The sequence below is a fragment of the Electrophorus electricus genome, chromosome 17, assembly GCF_041902795.1.
Source record: "Electrophorus electricus isolate QZ-2024a chromosome 17, ASM4190279v1, whole genome shotgun sequence".
Classification (NCBI taxonomy): Eukaryota; Metazoa; Chordata; class Actinopteri; order Gymnotiformes; family Gymnotidae; genus Electrophorus; species Electrophorus electricus.
In genome coordinates, this window is record NC_137513.1 from 19,372,501 (window position 1) to 19,392,859 (window position 20,359).

The 20,359-nt window shown below is 44.1% G+C and overlaps 2 protein-coding genes across 9 annotated transcripts in view; one reads left to right on the forward strand and one right to left on the reverse strand.

Moving 5' to 3' along the window:
- Positions 1 to 2,264, forward strand: part of mipepa (mitochondrial intermediate peptidase a) — a 16,828-nt gene extending 14,564 nt beyond the window's left edge. For all 4 annotated transcript variants that reach the window (XM_081700612.1, XM_081700613.1, XM_081700614.1 and 1 more), the window contains one exon: positions 1,409 to 2,264. In XM_081700612.1, the coding sequence (XP_081556738.1) occupies positions 1,409 to 1,509 (101 nt within the window). In that variant the 3' untranslated portion in view covers positions 1,510 to 2,264. The remainder of the gene's footprint in view (positions 1 to 1,408) is intronic.
- An 8-nt stretch (positions 2,265 to 2,272) lies between these two features.
- tnfrsf19 (tumor necrosis factor receptor superfamily, member 19) lies at positions 2,273 to 20,239 on the reverse strand. Of its 5 annotated transcripts, XR_014117981.1 has the most exons (12): positions 20,104 to 20,239; positions 17,669 to 17,911; positions 17,397 to 17,591; positions 16,942 to 17,029; positions 16,722 to 16,832; positions 10,359 to 10,537; positions 9,738 to 9,823; positions 4,729 to 4,890; positions 4,308 to 4,433; positions 4,110 to 4,206; positions 3,051 to 3,738; positions 2,273 to 2,920 (listed from the first exon to the last, which is right to left on the reverse strand). XR_014117981.1 is itself a non-coding variant. In XM_081700616.1 (11 exons), the coding sequence occupies exons 3-11, from the start codon at positions 17,014 to 17,016 to the stop codon at positions 2,904 to 2,906; spliced, it is 1,104 nt and encodes a 367-aa protein (XP_081556742.1). In that variant the 5' UTR covers positions 17,017 to 17,029; positions 17,397 to 17,591; positions 17,669 to 18,529; the 3' UTR covers positions 2,273 to 2,903. The 5 variants fall into 5 exon arrangements, 1 of the variants encoding a protein (XP_081556742.1); XR_004776902.2 differs by lacking the exon at positions 20,104 to 20,239 and having other exon boundaries at positions 17,397 to 17,512; positions 17,669 to 18,529; XR_014117982.1 differs by lacking the exon at positions 20,104 to 20,239 and having other exon boundaries at positions 17,397 to 17,562; positions 17,669 to 18,529.
- Positions 20,240 to 20,359: the final 120 nt, after the last annotated feature.

Below are 20,359 nucleotides of genomic sequence, written 5' to 3' on the forward strand. Positions count from 1 at the left end.
GATGACTCCTCCTGGACACAAATCTCATTTATTTATTTATTTATTTAATGTGCCTTCAGCTCCAATAATGCACCATTCAGTTTGATTGACGAAGTTTTATATGAGTAACTTTTCTAAGAGGAGAGAAGAGAATGTGGTTGGTAGAGCACGCCCCCTGCAGCAGGGGCAGGAAATAAGTTATTATAGAAAGTGATAATGGTGGCACAGCAGACATGTCACTTCCTCTGATCAACCCTTGAGATTAAAGGATGAGGGCCATGCGTTATTATTATTATTATTATTATTATTATTATTAGAAGACACATAATGGAAAGTGACACCAATAACCAATTCATTCCCTTCCATAGAAAGTGGATAATGTGAAATGTCAACTGAGAACATGCGAACCTGCTTCATGTAGGAGTTCTGTAGTTGTACTTCTATTACAAGTGTAAAGACTTGTTAGTGGCAAGTTCTTTCTGCAGTTGGACATAATGCATGTCAGGGCTGTGTGTGTGTGTGTGTGTGTGTGTGTGTGTGTGTGTGTGTGTGTGAGAGAGAGAGAGAGAGAGAGCTGCCTCAGGGTAGGGTGAGACCAACGCCCTGGTAAATCTATTGAAGTACCCCATGTGCCTGTCTAGTGCACTCTGCATCACAACCCACTCAGGAAACTCAGACTAGATGCCCATTAGAGGCGCTCGAGCGTCTTCTGCTGGAATGCTGCTTTGTGTGGAGGGGGAGTGCGTACAGTGCTCTGCCTATGAACACGCTTCACGCCATACCATACGTGATGCATCTGATGTGTTTGGTAAGCAGACCTGTTTTAGTTTGCAAGCATGACGGGAGAGTTTGTTGGACATGTGAGAAGCATTTGTGACTGCGTTTGAAACTGGAAGGTTGTGGAACTTTTCTTCTCGTTATGGCGGTGATTCTTTACAATAGTTAATTACTGGGTGTCTTTAAAAGACTGTCACTGCGTGTGCGCATGTGCGTGTGTGTGACCCATGCAGGAAGAGGGCCTGTTTACTTTGGCAGCTCTACAAGGGGAAATGGACAGACATCTAAGCAGGAGAGCAGGGGAATTACAGAATGAGTGCACAGTTCAGCACGGAGAGAATGTTACATAGCAGGTGTGTGTGCGCGTGTGTGTGAGAGACGAAGAACGGTGTGTTTTTGGGGAGGGGTTTGAATGGATCCAGTACTTTATGATGGTCTTTCGTTTGTACCTTTCCATGTTCTTGGTTTCTGACTGCACTTCTGTAGAATGGTGGGGGAGGTGTGTGTGTTTAGGAGCATTTCCATCTGCCTTCTGCTATATGGTAACTACTTTGATAACTTTTACCTCCTAGCACTTAGAAGACTTTCCTTCGTCACACGTGTCCCTAAGCACGGGCGGGTCTGATTCTCACCTTTTTGTTTCCTTTTGCAGACATGTTGCAGAAAAAGCCATCCATGGAGGACTTTGTGGATGCCCTTGTATCAGAAATGGACCCAGACTTTGAGAGCATCATCATGGACTCGGAAAATTAACCTCCCAGCTGTGAAGCCCTTCTGCTTAGTGTGATAGTAGTCTGGAGTACATTAAAAACAGAGAAAAATATGATCATTACAGCTATTCTCTGTTACATGATGCATTCAAATGGCCTTTTTTTGCCAGTGAAGATTGAAAATCATGTCCAAGTTCATTTTTATGTTTAATTTTTGTTATGGCCTCAGTCAGTGCCGGAGGCGTTGACTTGTATGCATGTTTCCTGTGCGCAGTTTGCTTTGCTTTTTAAACATTCCCCTCTGTCGCACTCACCTCCATGTCTCTGTCAGGTCTGCTGTTAATCTGTTTTCATGTCTGGTCCGAGAGAGTTCGTCATTAGAGGATCATCAAATACTGGCAAATGGGTTGAAAGTTATGTAGAGTTTTAACCCTCAGTGTTTAGTGTCGGATCTCTGTGTCTGGGTGTTTATCTGCTGCTATCCTGACCCAAAGCCCCCACGTTTACAGTCCCACAGCGAATGTTCAGCTGTCAGAATTCCCCTCTGGCCTGCTTTCGCCCTGTGGAATGTTGGCTGGGTTCCCCTAAACTGTCTCTTTAGTTAGAAAGCTCCGTTTAAATGATGGATTTTGGTGTGGAACACTCCTGTGAAAAATATCCTGGGGATTTCCATTAAAAACAGATGAAACTGGGACAAAGCTGTTTTAGGAAAAATCAGTCTGTATATAAGTGCATTTTCACCCAATGCAACTGACATGAAATCATGTTTCAGAAATACAAAATGACATTGGAATTCAACGCTGAGCCCCTCGTTGTGTTTATGGTTTATTTACAGAAAGGAAGAGCAAAGAATACATTGTGTTTATCAACTGTAATTATGAAAGATGAGTGATATTGATATTGTAAAAATATTGTCCTTCTATTTCCTATAATACAGTATTTACAAAGCAACGGGTCACCTATCAGAATCATCTCCGGTATGTGCAGACTCCACTGGACTGTTCAGTGTACAGCGTGATTTTGTTCCATATTGCCAAGAGAATTCCAGATATTGTTACCAAGTAATAGTACCTGTGCCTTTATCGTAATTAAACACACAACGTGTCCATTAGAGTAACGGCACAGGGTAGATTCACAGGTAGAGTATGGATTGTAATTTTATCCCAGGAAGTTCTCTGTTCTGTTCACAATTTCCATATGAGAGAGAGATTGAGTTCATATTCACGAGGCTTGGGATTGTGTTTGGCAGGGTACGTCCGTGTGAGGGTGCCCTGATCTGGGTGGGGGACAGACAAGCACATAGCACCATGCTGGGCTGCCGCACTCCTTCCCCTCAGGTGGAATAGTCCACACTCCTGGCATTCCAGATGGAATATTCCACACTCCCTTCCCCTCAGGTGGGATGTTTCTTTGTGCTTTTCACATCCAGAGCAGTTCTTAGAGACAAATGGGGGCTAGAGATGGAGCAGATAATTAGAGAGAGGGAGAGAGAGAGAGAGAGGATAACTTGTTGAATATTACTGGGGTATAATAAGACATTCAAATGAATTAGAAGTAAATATAATGAGTAATGTGAGATCATACCTAAAGATTATAACAACGGTCCCTTAATAGATTAATAATGAGTTTTCATCCCATTAGTGTATCTGCAAGTTGATGTGATTACTAGCTGTGATATAAGTATATTACAGGACTTTTAGAACAGTAAGTTGTTCGTATTGCCAAACTAACCATACTGCCAGGGACAAAGTCCACCAAAAACATCTGAATAATGAGAAACAGCTGTTTGATGCCAGCGAGTGTTAACATGGTGGGAAGAGCTTTTGTTGGCAGGCTGGGATTTCAGGAGTTCTCACAGTCCACTCTTCTCTCAAAGCCTGTTAGCCTGCTGCTCTCGCTGACGTTTATCAAAGCTGCCCAGCCCTCAAAAGAACGGCACCATCGCTGCACTTCGAGTGGTGTGAGTGGCGTGCAAAACTGGCAGAGATGAATCTCGTTCTGCGGTGTCTTGGATGACTTGCCTCCGGTAGTGGCGTCTCCGTCAGGGGTGGCTAGAACAGCCTCACTGCGGAGCAGGCCTGAGCCGTGGTCCACCTCCTCCTCCTGCTCCTTCTTCAAACTGCTCCTCTCTGCGGACGGCGGGCCGCAGCGTTGAGGCTCGGGTTCGTTTCTGTCCGTGGCGTGCGCCATAAGCGGCCGCGCGTCGGAGAACCCGGCAGGTAGATCCTGCCTCACGTCACATCGACTGCTCCCTGGTGATGGGGTCACGTGTCTGTGGTAGATACAGGCTGTCAGGCACACGTGAGAGGAGCAGGAAGCTGGTTTTTCACTGTAGTCTCCTAGCACAGGATAGCAGCCTGGGGATAGAAGGTCTCCAGGTTGACAGCTACTGATTAAACAGATTAGCAGTGAGCCTGGATAATGACATGGGCTACCTAAGCCTTTTATTCATTACACTGTCCACAGCAATGATATTCTACCGTCATGTCAGCAAAAGCAAGTGATATTTAAATTAGCATCAGGTAAGTACACCGTAGAAGCCTTAGGGGACACGATGTTTCAGAGACACTTTCCTTTGTAGCTGCAGTCTTCTCATTGGCTAAGCGCCGTGTCGTATCTGGAATGGCTGTGACGACGTCATACCTCCCACTGAGGCTTCTCAGAGACTGGAAAGGACTGTGCTTATGGCTTTCTCTGTACAGGTCTTCACAGCACAGGGAGGGAATCAGCTGCATGGGACCTGCAGACCAACACAAACATGCGATATAAAGGCTGTTTCCCACACCTCTGAGCCATGGCACGTTCACTCAGAGAGAAAGCGGGCATGCGGGTGCCACACACCGCAGGGCGGCCCAGCGCCATGGCGGCAGCGACAGCAGGCATGCTGGGAGACATCGAGGACTTGTCGTCTGTGCAAACAGGACAGCTCCTCGCCAGAGAAGGGACTGTCCGGAGTCCTCAGCAATGCTGTGACAGTTCATGTCAAAGATTCATTTACTCCAGCACGGGGCTGTAGCCACATCTGGAAAATAACTTTTAAAGCAACTCAGTTATAGCTTTAACTGCATGTAGTTCTGGTATTAAGAATAAGGTTTTCTTTCCCTGGATGTGGAATGGAAATTAGGAAAGTCTTATGCTATGCCTGAGTGTTGGTGCAGGATTAGGTCAAACAGCCAGTTCATTCTGCATCCTTCTCCTTCACGAGCTTGTTGTCTCGGGATCTGAACCTCTGCCGTGTGTGGAGTGGGAGACGGTTCCTTACTAGGCTTCTTCTCCAGCAACTGTCTCTTGCAGTAGATGATGCAGAGGACGACGAGAGCGAGGAGAACAGTTGCGAGGGCACCACAGATGACTGCAGCCAGGGCCATGTCTCTGGGGCTGGTCACAGTGGAGGGCACAGGCACAAGGTTCACACGCCCACTGCCTGAAACAGCACGCAACACAAAATTTGGCCGTTTAAATCCTAAAACTGGAAGAAAGTCTTCTTAAACTCAAAATAGTAACTCAAGCATCTGTTTTTGCCTTTCACTTAACCACAGTACGGTGTTTCTATGTTTGTGTAGTTCACTTTGAAATAGAAACATTTTATAATAATACTTTTGTTTTGGTTTTGTTCATTCATAACTATATCTCATGAATTGGGGTACATAACTTACTGCCAGTGTGTGCACACAGACTGGACTGAGCAACAGCATGTCAGCACTGTAACACCAGTCTAAGGACATGCTGCCCAGTAGTGTCTTGCTGACGGCACACCAAACTAGCTTACTCCAGGGTCATGTGACTTCTGCTCAACTGCCTGTCCACGTTCTTCACATCTGAATGTTCTGGTGGAAGTGGCTGAGTTCAAAGCGAGAACGCCCTGGGGCAGCTGGGTGGGGGTGGATTCACGGGGGTGGGGCAGCTGGGTGGGGGGTGCATTCTCAGGCTGCGGATGAGTTTTTCACCCCCACTAACCCCAGGGCAGTCGAGCCTTTACTTGCCAGGCTGATGACTCCATTATTAAGTCTGTGAACAGGCATGGCTCAGCGTTTGGGACAGGGTCAGATGAAACTGTCACTAGTTAATTCACCCTATATTTACGTACCAGCCCTTTCCCAACCCAAAAATCATACAGCTCATTAGAAAACTAAGGAGTATTGTCTGGATTACGCAAGCACCTTTTGGCACAGAGCCAAGTCTGACTCAGCCATATATGTTACACTTCCAGTTAATGGACTGATGGCAGTTTCCCTCACATATACCCAAAAAGTCTCATTTCTTGTCAATAAAAGTCTCTGCCACCTCCTCACAATCAATCAGTGTTCCTGCCAGCAGCTACTGGGAGCATTAAATCGGTGATGGTTTAACCTGCAACGCAAACAAACGTCTGCCCAGCAGATCTCTACCTTTACAGTGTGGTGCTGTAAGGTGGGAGTGAATTAGAAGCCTTTGATGTTTACAGTTTCTAGACCGTCAAACACTGAGGTTCTGGACTATGTTATTATCTTCTTTATGGAGAGTAGATGGTAGATTGCATTGCTTGGCTTTGCCCATCCATTTATACAGAAGACAGACAAGTGGTTCATCAATGTATATTTCTTTTAATGCTCTAAAAATCTAATTTTGTCATCTATTATATCAAGGTATATGTTTTTGTTTTTTTGTTTTTTTTTTTAAAACACTGCCACTCACTACAAGATTTTACGTCAGTAATACACAGATGTGAGTAAGGGATGTCATTTCGAGCAGTCGCTATCTGGGTGGCTCTGGTTGTTTGTCTGTCTTCTTCCCTGCGGTTCCCCTCCTGCGCCCCGTGATGCAGACTGCCTCCCTTCTGCCGTGATTTCACACACAGTCTGCTGCGACACAGTCACACGGTTCTTTGACTTCTTCCACCAGCCTCATTTCACGCGCCCCACATGTCCGTCTGGTCTCTCGCTCACAGGCCTCATGTGCTGTTTCTATCGTTTTATCCACCTTCTGTATTTTAGAGCACAAACAGTGCAGCTGATAGAGGAAGATAAATCCTTTTGAAGCTGCTTTGTGTAAAACATTATTGTGATCTAATGAAGTTAAATATGAACCAGTTATTTGTTTAAGGCCCTTTCGGTAGAAGCACACGGCCAATCTCCCTTTGTTCTTCAGAGCATTAATCACTGAGTAAATTTGGGCTTGGCTTTTTGCAAATTCAAGCAATCTTAGTGACATGATTCCTTCAAAATCAAAATAATTTGATGTGGAGTTGAAATAACAAAACGTCTACTTCAATTTTCATGCTAAGACAACTGTCTTCAAAGATTATAAGCAATCTAAACAATACTTTTTGGAGGAGTTATCACAGCTGCTGTCTGTCCATGTTTAAATTCATATAGTCCAAGATTACAGAGGATTACACAGACTAAAAAATATTTAACAAACAGCCTGTAAGCCAGTGTAGGTCTTCTGGGCTAACTCCTGCCTTTCCAGAAAATCACTAATTCATCTCTCTTTTAAAACAGAAACGATACTGTAATAACTGTACAGAAGGTATAAAATGAGAAAAACAGAAGGAAAGGCATATATAGAAAGACAAAAGGACACAAAGATAAAAGCATGCACAAGGACGACAGACAGACAGACACTGGGAGCGCATCAAAGCACTGTGTTCCCTTGGTGCCATATGCATTCTTTGTGTGTTAGCTCAGCGCTTGGCAGGGACCTCCGATTGAAGCAGCTGTGTCTCAATGCCACAGAATCTGCCTCAGCTGTGCTGCCTACCGCCCTCTCCATCCCTCCCTCCCTCCCTCCCTCCCTCTCTCTCTCCCTCTAAAACCAAAATGTTCCCTCTGTTATCGGCTCTCCGCTGCTGTAGCTAACACAAAGGACAGACCCATTGAAGAGATCTCACCTGCTGATCTAATCTGCTGCCTCCAGTGCCAATAGTCCGCTTCTTTTGATACGTGTGCTGGGCTTATTGACTTTGGAAAATGCCAAACTCAAACACACGGTTTTGAGTTTGACAACCACAGTCCAAACACCGAGGCCCAGGTACTTTAGTCTCCAAACTCTAATTACCAGTTTGGACATGCCTGACTGACTGCTTATTGGTCATAGTCTTATCAAAACGTTTATTCATAAATTTGTTTCCAGGACTGAATATTGAATACTGAAAACTGATATACGTGTGATTAGTGAAATCTTATATATGAGAAATAGTATATAAGCTTTCACAAGTTCATTTCCAAACCAAAAAATATATAAACATAATTAAACAATAATCTAATCTCAGACAGAGTCTGAACAAAATGTCACCCCTTAAAAGGAATAGGAACACAAATGACCCACAAAAAATGTTAGATTGTCTGTTTTTATACCATAACAACAACCACTAGCAAAGAGGTTCTGGACAAACTGTAAGATGTGATAAAAACCTTCTGTTTCTGAAGCATAAGCAGCACAACGTATAATGTCTGCACAGATGGTGAAGGACATACTGTTCATTTCATTACAGTTTACTGGTTTAACTTCTTTAACTTTTTTTTGGCCTCACAAAACTGAAAAGGAAAATATCCAAACACTGCTGTAAATGCTGTTGAAATGTCAGCTCATGGCACCCTAGCTAATAAACATGTACTGGGATCATATGCCACTCATATGATGTTTATTTAGCTCCCCCAGCAATAGCTGCACACTAGCCAGCCTGCTCACATCGTCAGCCATCTGCGTCACCATGAAGAAGCACGCTGACTGGTGTCCGTGGCCGTAAGCCGTCGTTATCTGTTGCTTAGCTTTTAATGACCAGATGAAATACTGATAGTGAGGTTAGGTGTCCCCAGCCATTAGCGCTTGACAGTTTGAAATCACACGGTGCTACGGTTGAGGAAACTGATCATACCTGATGCTTTAACAGTCTCCCAAACACCCAAAGATGTAGCAGATATTACCAAGAATGCAAGCGTGAGACAGTGTTTCCAGTTTCTACTGCAGGAGTAGTTCTGCACTGCTCAGGAGCATTGGATTCATGTTCCCGTGCACTAGGAACCCTTTCAGAGGTCAGCCAGTTACACTAGGGCATGCATGAAACCCTAAACCTTACAGTGCAGGGGTATTCCAGGAGCAAAACTGGGAAATTTCTCCCATCCATCCTGCCTCAAGTAGGCCAGCACTAGAATTCTGTAGCTAGAGTACTAAATCAAGGTTCAAATCTTCAGAACGTCCCGTCATCACTGGGCAGATCGATGCCAGTGTTCCTTACCTCTGCCTGTGATCGAGTCTGCCCCCCAGGTGTCCTGCGACTGCCGTGTAAACGTATTTGAGATCAGCGCCGGGGGTTAGATAGGTCCTAAGAGGAGACCACGGCAGACGAAGCACAACAAAGAGGCCGGTGGTATCCATAAAACCGCCAGGACTTCCTCCATCTCTCCTCTGGCAGGGGCGGAGGTGAGGCAGATTTATAAGCTCCTGTGAAGGCAAGCCACCTTGTGCAGCTGTGCGTTAGCCTCAAGCCAGTGCCACACTATTAAGATGATCCAGCTGTCAGGGTTTCACCGTCACGTAGCAGCAGCTACTTTAAGTGCGAGGTACAAAGGGGTGTTTTGTTTTGTTTTTTTACAGAGGTTGAGACTAACGCTGGGAGACACAGACGCTGGAGACCCTCTGCACATCTCGAGTCTATGTCCCAAATCCAAAATCAAAGAGAACATCGATCTGTTTCCTTCACCAAATTCGTCTATGAACCTTTAAGCATGGCAGGTGTCATCAGGTGTTACACAAGTCTTCACATATATACATACATTTTATATATATATATATATATATATATATATATATAATTTTGAAGATGAACATGACATGAGTTTGCTTTCTTTGGTTCATCATTTGTGTCCTGACAAGTTATGGACAATTCATAGATGAGCTCCGTAGTCCTGAATTAACCTTCCTATGACGTAATCTTATGTGCTAAATGACTTCAGTCAATTTATTAAAGTGCAATCAAATGACTGTTTGGAAAACACAGAGATGTTAAGGCATAAAATGCTACGTTATCCCATCTCAGCTCTTCCCCAGCAGTTTTCTTCACGTTTGGTGTTTGCAAGGCATTGAGGCGGCATTCAAACATTTCTGGCTAGATGAGTGAGACTGACCTGGCAGTCAGTTTCCCTCATCTGTGTAAAATATCCCGTATTCTTTCATGGTTTACGTTTTGGGACATTGGGACATTGTTTGTTCAGTTGGACCATGTTATGAAACGACTGGTCATCCATTACCCAAAACAGCAGAGACATTTATAAATCACATGACGGAACTTACAGTGAGGTTCGTAAGGTGGGGGCGGGTCTCCACACGGAATGCATTCCATGTCCTGGAATCCACTCAGCTTCGTTTTCCTATAAAACCTGCGAGATCCGAAAGACCACGAAGACTGTCTTAGAAACACGACTAGGCACAAGCTGCACAATATAGATACTGACTTTTGCATAACAGACATCTGCATTTTTCCGATGTGTTTTTCTGTGCATTTGTAGGTCGCATGCTTGCTCGTATAAAGTGCTCATGAGCATTTGCCCCAAGCAGCATATAACTAAGTTTGCCAAAGCACTTAATTGTGGGTAATCAAAAGTAATTAAGTGACTAACTGGTAGGACGGGGCTGGGTGCTTTGGGGCCACTAGGAGCACTTGCACAACTTGAAGGGCTTTGTGCAAAGCTGGTCTTGAAACATTTGACATGTTCCTGCATCTGCTGCATGCCTGGGCCTTGGCCTGCAGTCTGGATCAATTTCTATTTCTCTGACCTCCACCTTCACCCCTAGATGCCTTCTCTGCTCTAAAGGAGCGTCAACACCAGGGGGGGGGATCATCACCAGGCATGTGCACCCTCTCACAGTGTGAATTTGCCTGTATGCGCTACAGCAGGGGAGGGGCAGACTCACCCGGGCAGACAGTCTCCGCACACGGCATTCCTCGTGCTGGAGCAGTTGGCTTTCTGCAGGCGGTGGAGCATTGTGCAGTGAAGGCAAGGCTTGCACTTCTGCAAACCACCATCCGGTTTGAATCGGCCGGCCCTGCAGGGCACGCAGTGTGCCTCCTCGCCAAAGCCGAAGCCACATTCCTGCAGGGATTAACAGAAGATATCCGACCAGTGAGAGACGGGGGATGGAGGGGGGGCACTAAAGAAAAGTGCCAACGAGGGCTTGCAGGAGTTGGCAATGAAATAATGATCCCCGTGTGTGTGAGATCGCGCCCCAAGAACAAAGCCTGGCAATAGTCTCCCCGACTCCCAGGATCAACGGCCTTCCTCTCCATTAGACTGAGAGCGTCTCCCAGGAATGCCTGTCGTGGGGTTTTTGTGAGTTCATTGTAGGAGGCTTTCTTTTTTCTTCTCTGGCCTCCGTCCATATGAAGGAGAATGTGTTTGACATGAGGGATTTAGTCACTGAGGAGTGTGAGGCTGGTTGTTTACAGATCAGTGGTGACACTAGCATGTTTAAGACGTGTCAAATGACTTATTTTAATGGCATATAGTCTACACTTAAGCAATTCTATGTTTAAGATCCAGTTTTGTCAAATGGAAAAACTACAGCGATAGGATCAGTGGATCCATGCGGTCATATTCATCTAGATATAAAAGCCAAAAAACCTTTTTACAGTACTACAGCAGTAAATCTGGAGGCCAGTTTTTCCAAATCAGGACAAATCCCTGTCCTGCTCTCGGAAGGGTTTTCGGCTGAGCAGCCACTGCAATCTTAATCCCAGAGTGAGTTTTGTGCGTGCGACAGAAATACAAAACAGGCCATGACATGAGGTAGTTTTACAAAATAAACTTATCCACACAGCACGAGTGGTGAGGAGATACTCGCGAGGACATACCCACAGGTCTCGGCAAAAACAAGATAACCACTCAAAGTCAAAACAAAGCCTGCAGTTTTCCAGTTTCACATCCAGTCATGTGAGCACCTGAACGTTCCGTGTAGATGCTGGGTGAATTCCCACCAGTCATAACAATAGAGGATGACGCCCAAACCATTGTTCCCTAAAACTAATATGACTTTTTACTGCCACAGCGCATCAAGTAACTGCTGTGAATCATTTACCCACAATGCACGGACACACATACCCGAGGGACACAAATAATAGCCAGGAAAAAAAACAAAAACAACAACAAAGGCATATTTGCAACAATAAGACAATGACCATAAAGCAGAAGTAAACGAAGAATCCTGCCAAAAACAAATCTAATCATTGGGACTAATGTGACAACATGTGTTGAGTCTGCTTTCATAAACACTTTTGGACCCACTGCTTCTCCATTCGGCCATTAGAAGAACTACACATCACCACACTCACTCTAAACACACATCCTCAGATTCTCTTAAGTGGGGCCACTTGGAGCTGTGAGTCCAGGACCGGTTCAGAGTCCACCTCACTAAACAATGCTGCAGATGGCGTAATCCATTCCAAAACCCGACTGAGCGGCGTTTCCAGCGGGGAACGCAGCACAAGTCCCTCAGTGCAGTGGTGTATACTTTGAGAGCTTAGCAGTGATGGATGTGTCTTAAACAAACCCATGTCTGAAACTACACAGAGCCTCTGACTGTCCCTAGTGACAGGACAACTGGCATGTAGCAGTATGTTATTGTATCGCATTTATATTTATAATACATCATTTACATTTCACAGTTAAATTTAAATTAGACATGACTTTGTCTGGGAAAGGAAGCGTTTCTCATCTACACTGAAACATAATTACTTCCTACACAGAGCACAGGCCAGTAGTGTACGAGTGCGAGATTATATGTCCAGAGGACAGAACTACTAAAACACTTCCTTTTTGACACTAAACACAAACACTAATGAAAAGAGGCAAAGTAACTACTACAAGTCAGTTTATCCATGTTTTCACATTATTTTTACTTCATACAGTCAAGCTGTAAACTTCATTGGCTTTATCCCACAGTCTTTGAAATAATATCTCTAAGGATCACATTAGAAGTATTCCCGTTGTCAGAGAGGAGGGTTTTGGGGAGAAAAGAAGAGGACCACTGTGGCATGACATCAGTCCGTGATCATCTTCCCCAGCTGCTGCGTCACCAGTGAGAGGGCACCATGCACACACACACACACACACACACATACACACAAGCTTCTCACATATCATTAACTCAAAGGTCAGCTTCAAACAGTTGCCTTCTCTCTACAGTGGGATACTGTTTCCCCATCCTGTACACACACACACACACACACACAGGGCATGGATCCCAGCTCTGCACTGAATGTGCACCGGATCTCCAGGAATCAATGCTTTTATCATCCTCTGAGGCTGAGAAACACGATTGTGCCTGATCAACCCAATGCCAATCACACGCACACATGTGCTTGTGTGTGAGAGTGTGTGTGTGTGTGTGTGCTGCTCTGTGCCTGTCCCATATAAGGTCCTGTACCCAGCAGGGCAGCCAACAGAGGGAACAGAGCAGCTTGGCTTGCCTCTGCTAGTCAGTGCTGCGCCACCAGAGAGAAACCAGAGAGAAGGATCTTGACTCCTAGATGTGGCCCAGAACAGAGCTGTGAGGCACTCCGACTCAGGGCGCTGAGAAGACACTGGATTAACTCTACTGAAACTTGCACAGTCTGAACTCACCTACATTTAAGTAGGTCAATATATTAAACTAAACTGGAGAAAAAGGAACAATAGCATTAATCCTCTATAGAAGTCCTGGTCTTAAAATAACATCAATTAAGAGAAACAAAGTGACTGTAGTTACATCAAACTGGGTCCTCGTCACAAGATGACCAGACAATAGCTTTTCTCACATAAAGCACAACCATCATCTGAGAACAATCTTGCCTTGGAGTACAATACCAACCAGTACCCACAAAAACCATTTGCCTCCTATCTGTAGATCAGCTCTTACACACGATGCTAAGCAAAGCAGGGAGGAACTGGGGCAATAGAGGAGAACGCTGGCTGAAGCAGTAGCGTGTTCAGACACAAAGACGTCTTAAAGGACTCTTACTCCGACCCCAGCGAATTCTTGACCTCCTGCAATTATTCAAAACCCTAAACTCATTGTGTACACCTACCTGTGGAGCTCGAGGGTGCACTTTGATCCAGATGGGGTAGAATTTCAATCTGAATTTTAATAATCACACAATTAAAAGCTCATGGATGAAAGTCAAACCTCATTAAAACAGATCTGTTAGTAGTGGATTTATTCAAAAAAGGGTTGGGAACATGATACTCTGTGAAGATACCGAGCCAGAGCCTGTTATGAAACATGTTTATGGTTCTAATCAGAGCATCTAAGGAAGGCAGAGAATGAGTTCCTCCAAACGTCAGTGTGAGAGCAACTGTGGCTCAGATTTTCCTGACTGGATGATAATAAGCTGAGCACCAGGTAAGCATGAAAAATCATGAATGAGTTTAACAGCCTGAAGAAGAAAAAACAAGAGGCAACATGAATCAGCCTATTTTACACACACTCACATATATACACATACACACACACACACACACACACACACACACACACACACACACTCACACACACACACATATACGCATACACTCACACATATACGCATACACTCATACACACATATACGCATACACTCATACACACACACACACACACACACACACATACGCACACACACACACATACGCACACACACACACACACGCGCACACACACACACGCGCACACACACACACGCGCACGCGCACACACGCGCACACACGCGCACACACACACACGCGCACACACACACACGCACACACACACACGCACACACACACACACGCACACATACGCACATATACGCACACGCACACACACATATATACACACACACACACACACACACACTCACACATACACACTCACATATACACACTCACATATACACACTCACACACTCACATATACACACACACACACACATATATATATACGCATACACTCACACATATACGCATACACACACACATACGCACATACACACACACATACGCACACACACACGCACACACACACACATACGCACACACGCACACATACACACATACGCACACACGCACACATACACACATACGCACACACACACACACATACGCACACATATACACACACACACACACACACGCACACATACGCACACGCACATATACGCACACGCACATATACGCACACGCACACACACATATATACACACACACACACACACACACTCACACATACACACTCACATATACACACACACACATATATATACGCATACACTCACACACACATACGCACACACTCACTCACATATATACACACGCACACACTCACTCACATATATACACACACACACACTCACTCACATATATACACACACACACACTCACTCACATATATACACACACACACACACTCACTCACATATATACACACACACACACACACACACACTCACATATATACACACACACACACACACACACACTCACATATATACACACACACACACACACACACACACTCACATATATACACACACACACACACACACACTCACTCACATATATACACACACACACACACACACTCACTCACATATATACACACACACACACACACTCACTCACATATATACACACACACACACACACTCACATATATACACACACACACACACACTCACATATATACACACACACACTCACTCACATATATACACACACACACACTCACTCACATATATACACACACACACACTCACTCACATATATACACACACACACACTCACTCACATATATACACACACACACACTCACTCACATATATACACACACACACACTCACTCACATATACACACACACACACACTCACTCACATATATACACACACACACACACACACACACACTCACTCACTCACATATATACACACACACTCACATATATACACACACACACTCACACATACTCGCGCACGCACACTCGCGCACGCACGCACTCACACACGCACACTTATACACACTCACATACACATATACACACACATTCACACATATACACACACACTCACACTCACAAAAAGTTTCAGTTTTTGTCTTAATGGGCCAACAAAGACACATGGGTTTTTTAACCAAGGTTAAAGTGTTGCTTTTGAAGTGAATAATTCCTAACAAAATTAAAAGTTTTCTCTCTCATACGGACCTTTACTAAGTAATGAATTATAAGATATGCCACTGATGTGGTTAAGAAAATGAAGCTAGTTACTGCCTCAGGGCTTAGAGCCATAATCATCCAAAATTAGACTCACTTGTGCTGATGAACAATACGTTTGTGTGTACCAAGATAAAAGTCATGGAAGATCCTGTACAACTCCAACATCACAAGCTACTTACTGAACAAATTCTGGTCTTCTTAGCTGAAAGGAAATGTAGGTTATTCGGTTACTCAGCCTATAACGATTTCATAAGAGTCTTCTACGTTGTGACGGTAACAATGTGAAGGACAGCCTTTTCTCCAGCACAAAAGAGTAGAATACAGTGAACAGGTCGGGGTCCGGCAGACGGGCGTTTAAACATGGGGTCAGTGCAGTACAGACAAGAGCAACGTGTTCTCCTCTCCCTCCTCAAAGAGGAAGCAATAAATAACCGAGGAGGACAGGCTCTTCAAAACACTGGCATCGCGCGCTGTGTGGACACTCACACACTGCATAGCTGTAGGGTCTCCTTTGATAGGAAACGCTTTCATAAACCTCGAAGAGTTTCGTAAACCTTGAGACATTAACAGGGATTTCACTGAATTCTACTTTCCCAGTTTTATGATGTTCTAGGTCCAGGAGCACACGGGTTTGTGCTTGGTTCAAGCCTTTTTCCAAACCTGTGAAGGGTAATGTTTTGGAAGTTACAAGAACAGGAATTACAAGTGGCATCTGAGTGTTTTCCTGCAGTGATGAACTAGCACGTGCCTGAAGTCCTTCCCTTTAGCTTGGATTTCTGTACTACAATTGTAAATCATCAGGCTTATTGTGTGTGTGTGTTTTGAAGGTATTTCTTGTAAAAAAAAAATAAAATAAAAAAAATCCAAAACTTCAATAGTAACTTTTGCTTTGATTGTCCAATCAAAAAGAGACTGCAACCTCAGTCATGTAGATCCATAAATCCATTTCACACTTAATCAATAATTAAACATTAATAAGAAAATAAAAACATTTGACAACTAATGATGAGTGGGGTGACACTGTAGCGATGTCTCCACACCAGAACACGGAAGAGCCGCAAGAGAAGAAAATCCCAAACCTTTGAGAGTTCCTGACCGGCATCGCACTGCCTGCAGGCCACACAGTTCCCATCCTGGTGCCGGTATTCCTGCTCCTTACATGCTCTTCTCTCCTCCGCCACTATGGCAACCTGAGGAGGACAAAGTATGATCATCCCAAGGTAAGAGCTCCAACGTTGTATCACAGCTTCTCTAAAGAAAACAAAGCGTCTAAGGGATCTGAGATGTGTGTGAACATACCAGGCATAAGTGCAGGAACAGTATCTTCAGGTGAAGACACCGCATGCCAGGTGCCATCGGACGAGCCCTCCCCATTTTACTGGCCAAACTAAAGCACATAAAATAATCAGCAGACCTGGTCAAAAACACAACCTTTCTAATAAGCTAAATTTAATGTTTAAATATTCAATCTATATAAGACACATGCAAAAAACAAACAAATAAACACAAACCCAGCTACTTTCAGCAATGAAAATGCTCCACAGACAATGAAATGTGATTCTAATGTGATCATCATCAGACTACCTGAGACTGCACAAATTGGAAATTTATTTATTAATATGTAGAAATATTACCTTAATTTCCATTCCCTACCACTGTTTCTACCGCAAAACACAACACTAAGGCAACTACAAGCATCACACTGGGGTTGCCGAGGGTCATTAATAAATCAGTTGTAACCAGCGGTAACTGACCTCGTCTTTAAGCGTCCGAGCCGCTCCAGAAGAGCGCTTAGTGTCCTGTCTGTCCTGCACTGCCCCGCGAGCTGCCTGTGCAGTCTGAGCACTATCGCGAGCCGAGGACAAAGTGACTGCGGAGATCAAAGTCAGGATGGCTGCGATCGAGACGCTGTAATCTGATCTGGGATCAGCGTGTACATCAAAGATTCACTGGGTCGAGGACAAAAGCACTTCAGGCATGTGATTCAGCTCAGAAATGCAGAGTTTACAGGTTCTGAATCTATTACCTGCGAGGCAGAGGTGGCCAGGTGAGTTCAGTCCATGCCTGTAATTCATCTGGGCTGCAGAAGCGGAGGCTGAAGCAGAACTATCCCGCCGTCCTTCGCCGCCCTTTCTCGTCTGATCCTCGGTAAGTTTGATGCAGGAGCTCGTGCTTCGGCGCGCTCAGAAATTCCCTTTCATCTCCGCGTGCCCCAGCCTGGGTGACGTCACCCGGTGCGCGTGGATTGGTCGAGCTGGCCGTCCGCATGCTCCCATATTTCACATGAACAGAAAAGTAGTGCAAAAAAACGTGAGAAATTTGACTTACCCGTGCGATTCGACACTATATGCAGTGTTAAGTTTAAATAACTTTGTAATAGGTAAGACTAGACAAGAACAGTTGTGCATGCGAGCTGGATTAGTTCATTAAACAATGAAAGAGTGTGAGACAATATTACGGTGGGAAAGTGAAGTATGATGCTTTCAAGTAAAGGGACATTTGAGGACACTAAGTGTCAACTCCTACCGCCTGTCGCTGTCTGTTTCGGTGTTCTGTACAAGATTGGGACACTTGGTTATTTGATGAAGATGACATCTAATATTAAAATGATCTCTAAGAAATGTCTGGCCTTATCTGTGTCTTTTATTTCCACTTCAGAATCTAAGGCTGCTACCTGCACGCTTAGATTTTTTAGCGAGAATGAGTATGCTGCCCTCTACCGGTTATTTCAGGATGTTATTCTAGTATTCAGAGCTCATCAACTGTGCATACATTACTGTTATAATTTCCTTCTGCAGGCATGTCTAATTATTCTGAGTTACAAAAAGTGATTATTTTTATCAAACAAAGATGGTAAGATTCATAACATGAGAATCTCATCAGAAACTCTCTAAAATCCTGTTTGGAGAGACAATATTTCTAGTATAACTTTGATTTGATTTGATTATATTGGATTTAATATTTTACATAAACCATATCCACACTGACATACCATATGGTGCCTATAATAAAAAACAGAAACAGTTTGGGATAACACAAAAAGGTCCACAGACTTAGTTCCACTCTGATGTCTTATACAATACCAAATTCCCTTTTAGACAGCCGATGGAACATAGTAAATGTTGCATAAAAACAATTTCACAATACTTTTGCTCCTAAAAATTAAAAACATAATATCATACATAAAGTATCCATTTAATTATTACCCATACCTCCCTCATGAATCCATTTTTAGCAGTATTTTTAAAATCTCGCATGCTATCAATAATTTTAAAACACCTTGGCAGCTGATTCCACAGAGTTGCAGCTACATACAAGAAGGAGCCCCTACACACTCTACTTTTAAAACCAACTGGAACCAAATCTGTGGTTCTTCTTCTTGTAGAATAACTATGAACTTCTTTCACCTGAACAAAAGCATTTTTATAATACTGTGGAACAACCCCATGAAAAATCTTACCCACCTTACAGACTCTATCACTGCAACTCTGTCCTGGACTTCTAACCTCCCATCATTTTCTAATGAGGCAATTCCAAATGTGTTCTAATTGGGAGATTTAAAATAGCCATAACCAATTTTGAGAAATTTGAAATCTGTTTTAATGTACTTTGGAATACCGTCATACCACAAACAACAGGCTTAATCAAACTATGTTTATACCAAAGCCCCAGACAATGTAATCACTGTTCTCTGATCTAAAAACTTTGTTAGCTAAATCCCCAAGTGCATGCTCCTTACCTGACATATAATTATCTAACATACATCTTAACCACTGCCGTATCCTGACCCACCACACTAAAAACTAATTCATCGTTAACTTTTTCCTTGTTCCAGAACTGATTCAGTTTGCCCTAAAAGAAGTGACAATCTATTGTCCAACATCCACCTGCCAACACTTAAAAGTTCTTCACTTTATATGCGCTCTACAACGCTCTTCTCTTTACGAGAAAATAACATTGCGAAATAATCTGCATACAAAGAGAATACGATCTAATCCAGTGTCCTAAAGCATTTACTGGAATAATCTGCCTTTGTTTCATTTGGAGTTAATGAGCTCATAATTCCCTGACTCTTCATCTGGATATCTCTGTCTCCGTTTTTTGTGCATGCGGTCGCTTTAAGATCGCTTTGCCGTTGAGAAGCACCACATTTGCTGACGGGACGTGCGCTAAACCTTCCGAGACGCAGACCCGAGGAGCTCCAGGTGCCCTACACCGGAGAGGCTGAGACCCGAGGAGCTCCAGGTGCCCTACACCGGGGAGGCGCATGCGGTGGGCTCTCTTATACCGGAAACCCAACGACCAACCAACCAAAACCCGGGGGTGTTCACTGCTGATTATCGTCGGTGATATGCGCATCGGATGACGAAAAGAGCGTGAGACCCATTTCTGCAGAGCCCGGGGATGGAGCTGCGCACGCCAGGATGCAGCCCGTGGTGAGTGTTCTAACTATCGACTTACTGCGGCAAAGAATTTCCACGGGAAAAAGGCACACGGTTGACCCAACCGATCACTGTAATATCGGGAGTGTCCATACAGAGACTACTACCACCGGAGACTTGGAGCAGTTTGTCTAATAATACATAATGCTAGAGATACGCAAAGTTACTGATACTGCGCGAGTGTAAGTCCTTGACTGAGGTTGTATGATGTCATTGGTAGGATGTTCTCGTAACTGCGCAATCTAAGACTATCAAAGTCAGAGCTATCGATCGAT

Bases quoted from the DNA above. Each gene is read 5' to 3' on its own strand.
- tnfrsf19 (XM_081700616.1), bottom strand. From the start codon at position 17,016: ATGGGGAGGGCTCGTCCGATGGCACCTGGCATGCGGTGTCTTCACCTG. The intron at 16,833-16,941 runs GTATGTTCACAC...TGTCCTCCTCAG, and splicing joins TGTTCCTGCACTTATGCCTG to GTTGCCATAGTGGCGGAGGA. The intron at 3,739-4,109 runs GTATGACGTCGT...TATCTACCACAG, and splicing joins CTGAGAAGCCTCAGTGGGAG to ACACGTGACCCCATCACCAG.